Source organism: Microtus oregoni, unplaced genomic scaffold (assembly GCF_018167655.1).
Source record: "Microtus oregoni isolate MIOR12 unplaced genomic scaffold, Mior012 000005F_ref0000423, whole genome shotgun sequence".
NCBI lineage: Eukaryota > Metazoa > Chordata > Mammalia > Rodentia > Cricetidae > Microtus > Microtus oregoni.
Window position 1 is genome coordinate 7,563,050 of NW_024543064.1, and position 6,000 is coordinate 7,569,049.

Genomic DNA, 6,000 nt, shown 5'->3' on the forward strand with positions numbered 1-6,000 from the left:
TTAATGTTTCTTTCCAGACACCTAATACCTTTGCTGTATGCACAAAGCACCGTGGGGTCCTTTTGCAAGCGCTCAATGACAAAGACATGAATGACTGGTTATATGCCTTTAACCCACTTCTGGCTGGCACAATAAGGTAAAGGTGTTCTCTTGTCTGATTTTGTCTTGTTGAGACAGTCCTCCTGTGTAGTCCAGGCTGGATTCTGAGTTCTCCACCTCCTCCCAAGTGCTAGGATTACAGGTGTGCAGTACCATGCCTAGCTCTAGGAAGCCATTTCCTTTCTCTCCTTGGCTTTTAGCCCCCGAGATAGCAACATGAATGGGAAAGACATCCTAACTGGGTTGAAAGTGGAGGGAAGCCAAGAATGTGATGAAGGCACAAGGTGTGGATGAGACCCTTTCTGTAAGGCCTCTGTGTCCTCCCATAAGGATGCTGTGCTCACCACTGAGCCTCCTCTTGGTTTCAGTTGTCAAGAGGCCCTGCTGGCGGGGCACTTAGTGAAGGGACGACTGTGAGTGCTTTAATGGATTCCCACAGTTCAGCTCTCTGCTTCTGAGGGGCTTATCTCACAGAGTTCCCAGAGCCATGTTTAGGAGCATAGCACCCTGGGTCACCTTTGAGGAGACCTAACCCTGCCTTTTTCTAACCCTGCCTCCCATCTTTCTCACAGGTCAAAACTCTCTCGCAGATGCCCAAGCCAGCCAAAATACTAAGCAGTTCTGCTGAGCCTTGCTCACTTCGACAGATAAAGAAAGTGTTACCTCTCATTCTCTTTGTGATTCTTGACGGTTATTCTTGTATGTAACCTGTGGCTTTCCTCCTTTGCCCTTCCATCCAGCACTTCTCCAGCTCTCCTGCCCCTATCTCCATGGTTCTGTACTCTTCTTTTTTCTTGTGCTAAGACTTGTAGCATGTGGCCTAACAAAAGGGAGAAAACACTCACACACAAACCCTGAGGGGATCCAGCAAATCTCCAGATTATTTTCCAGTGTACTTCAGCTTCTGTTTGAATGGTAGATCCCCTTCATAATCACTGTCTGTCTGCTGTCTCTGTGTAACTCTGGTTTTCAGGGTAACTTCTCTCTCCCTCTCTCTCTCTCTCTTTCTGTTTATGATAATACTACTTTTTCCTGGGTGGCTTAGAGACTAAGGGAGGAGACATTTGGCATGTCAGCCCGTGAGAAAAAACTTGCTTTTCCCTCCTTCTGTCTCTTTTTTTGGTGACTAATCCTGCATTTCCATTCAGGAAAGCACTGTGGGAAACTCAGAAATGGGATTTATATTCTCTGTCCAAATCAGGGCTAAAGCATGGACTTTTAGAGTGGGAGAGACAGAAGGGCCTTTGTGATAGACCTGGAAGAGCGGCTGCTGCTGGCCCTTTAAGGCCAGACTGTTGCAGCCCAGCGGGCAGTGGGTAGAGGGGGTGATCTTTAAAGGAAGGCTGTAGTCGCTGGCTCTCAGTGGAGTCCTGCAGCCTTTCTCCTCCTCACTGGGAAGGAGGCTTTTGTCTAGGTTTCCAACTCTGTCCTCAGCATTCCTGATGCTGGTGACACTGTTTGGAATCATGTGATGACATGCACACATCTCCCAGCAGGGGGCGCTGGGGAGTGTTTGACGTGTGGGAGAAACTGGATCAACTTTGCTATGAGATTGCTGAGTGCAGCTTGTGATTGTTGTAGCTCCCTTTGGTCAAAGGACTGCAGCTTCAGCGTAAACTTTGAAATCGTCTTCTGACTCCAGCCATTCCCAATAATGCTAGTCTCCTTAATGAACATGGCGAGTTTTGTGTTGTGTTCTGAGTGCCAGAATTGACCAGTCCCCACCACCATTCCAAACAAATCAGAAGACAACACTTAGGCACAAGAAGGAGTGTCCCCAGCTGTCCTGTGGTTTGCACTGGATCCTGACCTGCGGGGCCCCACCACCACCACCTCCACCCCTCCCCTCCACTGGCCACTGTTCCTCGGTGGTTTGGAAATGCCTTCTTAGAAAGAAGAGGAACTCCCTGCCACTAGTTCCCATGGCTTCTAACAAACCAGGTCAGGGTTCAAGAGACCATCAGAAACTAATGCTCTTCCTTTACCTGCCAGTGAGTGTTATGGGACTTAGTAGGGCACAGAAAGCCCTGGCTTGTTTCCTTCAGTTGCTTGGCCAGTGACTGGTCCTGCCAGCCTGTTTCACCACCGCTCAGGCACCCAGGAAAGCATCTGCTCACCTCCACTCTGGGAGGGTTCCCCACGTGAGGGTAGTGGTGGAATGGATTTCCTTCTGGTCAGGAGCTCACTCAGCACTGCAGAGCAGCCGTTAGGGAGGCTCGTGGGTATGCAGACCCGCTCCTGACATCTCAGCGGGGCTTCTCCCTGAAGAGCAAGACTCCCAGCCCCTTATGGTTATTACCATTGCCTTGCAAAGGAAAGGAAAAGTGCACCACGGAAAGAAAGGGCAGAAATCAAGACTGTTTTATCTGAAAGAATGATCAGCAAATACTCTGGTGGGTTTGTAACCCTTCCTTCCTCTCCTTAAAGTGTAGGTCACTAACTGTATGTTACTTGTCTTCTAAGCGCTTGTCTGAGGTTTAATGTAGTCAGAAGCCTGTTGTCTAATGGACTCAACATGCCCCTCTGGTGTATACTCAAATCCAGCAGGCTCTGTCCGTGCTTGGAGACAGCGTCCTGGACCAGAACTAAATTTTCCTTCAAGGAAATGAAGACAGAAAGCCACTTCTAAACTGAGTCACTGACGCTGCTGCTGCTGTGAGGGTGGATGGGGGGACCCGTGTCTCTGAGAGAGGTGTGCAGCCTGAGGGAGTGGAACTGTGCGATGCGATGCTTGTGTTCTCTTGAAACTCAGACAAAACTGGGTGAGAAAGTCTTTGCTTTGTAAATATCAATGTTAGAATGAGCCAAACGGACCCTTCATAAATGCCCAGATAAGGCGGCCTCAGTGGGAAGCCAGGGAAAGTGAGGTGGAACTTGGGCAGGCATATTTCTATCTGCTGCTGTTGGCGCCCCTCTTTCTGTAGGGTGTGTGCTCAGATTGGAATCTGAGCAGTTTGGGATTGAGTTCCTTTTCCAGGCACGGTCACCTCTGCTCTGAAAGAGGAAGGGTTTTATGGCAGGACCTGTTTGTGGCATTTTTGTGGCCGCCATAATAGTAGGAAAGTTAAGACAACTAGTCTTTAAGGAGATTGCCTTTTAAGGTTTTTTTTTGAATTTTCAAAGCATTCCTTTAAACAAAAAATCTAGAATGAAAACATACAAATTACAAAAAGTGAGTGCTAGTTACCCTCTCTCTTCCTGACTTTTCCCTCCTTCCTTCTCCCGAGCAAATGCAGCCTCCTAGCTGCCCCTGACCAGTGCTCAGGCCTTGCCTGCTTCTGGGAACCACCCTGGGAGTCAGCCAGCTCTCAGGCCCAGACTGTGCGGGTCCAGGCAGTCCCTGCACAAGGTTAGGCAGAGCACAGGCCAGGCTGCTTCCAAACTCCATCCATAAATGAGAGAGCTGATGCTGCAAGTGCTGAAGGCTCATCAACCGGGACGCCATTATTTCCCTTCAGCTGCGTGGAATCTATGTATCTATTCATTTTCAAGTTGTTGTTTTCTTATCTTGTTTAGATGAAGGATGATTGAGAGGGCTTTGGGGTCTAAAACAGACGGCTTCTTTCATGTATTTCAAAGCATAGACTTTGTTACCCGCTGCTGCTTGTCTAATTTACAGGGAGATTTACTTTTGTAAGGTATTTGTATATTTATACAGCTGTAATGAATTGCACACTGGACTGATGGGATGATTCTGCCCTGGGTGGTGCCTGGTGGAACTCCGGCACTCCCTCCTGGGTGTCATGCTCTGGCTCTCCTGAACAGCACTGGGGCTGGGAGTTCGTGGGCGTGGGTCCTTCACTTTTCACTTGGGTTTCTTTTGTAAGTGTAATCTTTAACTCGCTCTGTGAGAAGGAAAGCATAGTTCTGTTGCTGCTCTTAGAAGGTCTGCTGAGCGCATTGGAATAGAACTCTGGCGCTATGCACTACGGCCATCCACCGTGACAGTGAGCCACCAAGACTGGGTAAGACCATCGGCGGGGAGATTATTGCTGTTACTGTTCAAAAGGCCATTTATGAAGTGAGTATTGGAGCTCTGTAAAATCTTAAGAGAGCCCCTTATGACTTAAAGAAGTTAAGTTGATACAGAACTGGTGTTAAAAACACTGGAGGTTACAGCCAGAGGCCAGGGGCGTAGCTTAGTGATAGAGCACTTAGCAGTTCTGTGTGACGCCTTTGATTCAGTCCCCCAGTACTGCAAAGAGAGACAAAAACTTCCCAGTAGATAGCTGCTCAGACAGAAGGTCCAGGCAGAGGTTGGTCTCATGCCAGGTCCTGGATGTTACACGTCACTTGTCACATCTTTGGTTGTTTTTTTTTCATGCTGTGTATTCTGGCATCAGTTCTCCCAAGGAATTCTCCAGCCTTCTCATGGTTACCATTGTCTTAGACGTTGTGGCTCCAGAGTGCTTGTCTGTTGGGAGCCACGTCTCTCATCACCTCCCCATGCTGTGACAGAACCCGTGAAGCATAAGTGGCCTTTTTGAACCAAGACTTTGCAAACTGATCTCTCCCCAGTGAAGGAGTTGAGCACGCACAAGCAACAATGTACATTATTAATTTTGGATTTCATTTTCATGTTTTATTTTGTAAATATCTGATGTTTGGAGCTTGAGTATACAAAATGTAAATACAGTTCTTGTATTTGTACTAATCCTGACTCTTCTGCTGTATAGCCTTAGATGTGTAGTGCAGACATTATTTAACTGTGTATGGTAACCTTGCATCACAGACCTGATAGTGAACGAGGTAAGAATAATAAAGGTACAACCAGTGCATCAAATGACTCTTGTGTTTATTCCTGTGCCCTTTGGAAAGCCATTGCATACTAATTTTGCTCCTTACAGTGATAATTCTTTGTATTTTTTATTTTTTGGTTTCTCAGGACATGGTTTCTCTGTGTAACCCTGTATGTCTTGGAACTCATTTTGTAGACCAGGCTGGCCCTGAACTCAGATCTGCCTACCTCTTCTCTCCACCCCCCAGTGCTGGGATTAAAGGTGTGCACCACCACACCTGGCTTGTTTTATTATTTATTTATTTGGTTTTTTGAGACAGGGTCTCACAGTGTGATCTTGGTTCACCTGGAACTCACTCTGTGGACCAGGCTGGCCTCAAACTCAGAGATCTGCCTACTTCTGCCTCCTGAGTGCTGGTATTAAAGGTGTTTGCCACTGAACCTGGTAATAAATCTCTTTAAAAAAAAAAAAAAAGGCCATGGTGCTCTACAGGCTCCTTTCTAACTGAGAAATACATATGGCGCTATTGTTTGAAAGAGTTTCCTGCCAAATGTGTGATCAGTTGTTTGTCTAAAAGAAGTGGGCATTCTCTGAAAGCCCCTTTTTGTAGAACTACTCAAGATAATCAGTTGTATGGGAGTCTGGGAAGGGTGGAGAGGGCAGTAATTTGACATTTGCAGTGAGCTTCCCCTTGTAAGCAGAACCCAGGTAAGGCCCATGGCATGGAAGGCTGGACCTAAGCAGAAGCAATGATGTGGTCAGGTGTGGCAGTGCGCACCTGCAGTCTCAGTACTTGGGCATTCTGGGTCGTGGCTGGGAATGCAACTCAGTTGATAGACTGCTTACTTAGCATGCACAAAGCCCTGAATTCAGTCTCCAGCAAGATATAGACTAGGTATGGTGGCACACAGCTCTGATCTCAGCCCCCAGGAAGTGTAAGGGCACAAGGATTAGAGTTTATGCCTATCAAACTCCAGGTCAGCATCTTTATTTTTATTTATTTATTTTTTTTATTTATGCCCTGGCAGTGCTAAAGCCTGCATGAGCAGCCCGTATTTGGTGGTTCTGTTGAACTTGTCCGTATTGGGTTTCATGGTCTAAGCTGATGAGGACGACAAACCAGATCTCTTCCTCAAGAGGGCGCCAGATCTCATTACAGATG

General features: G+C 47.2%; 1 protein-coding gene across 12 annotated transcripts in view; it reads left to right on the forward strand.

Moving 5' to 3' along the window:
- Nucleotides 1–4,419, forward strand: part of LOC121447943 (kinesin-like protein KIF1B) — a 155,370-nt gene extending 150,951 nt beyond the window's left edge. For 10 of the 12 annotated variants that reach the window (XM_041651284.1, XM_041651283.1, XM_041651292.1 and 7 more), the window contains 2 exons: nucleotides 18–136; nucleotides 672–4,419. In XM_041651284.1, coding sequence (XP_041507218.1) covers nucleotides 18–136; nucleotides 672–714 — 162 coding nt within the window. In that variant the 3' untranslated portion in view covers nucleotides 715–4,419. Of the gene's footprint in view, nucleotides 1–17; nucleotides 141–671 lie in introns of those variants that run through there. The other 2 variants (XM_041651290.1, XM_041651289.1) reach the window with 1 other exon arrangement.
- Nucleotides 4,420–6,000: the final 1,581 nt, after the last annotated feature.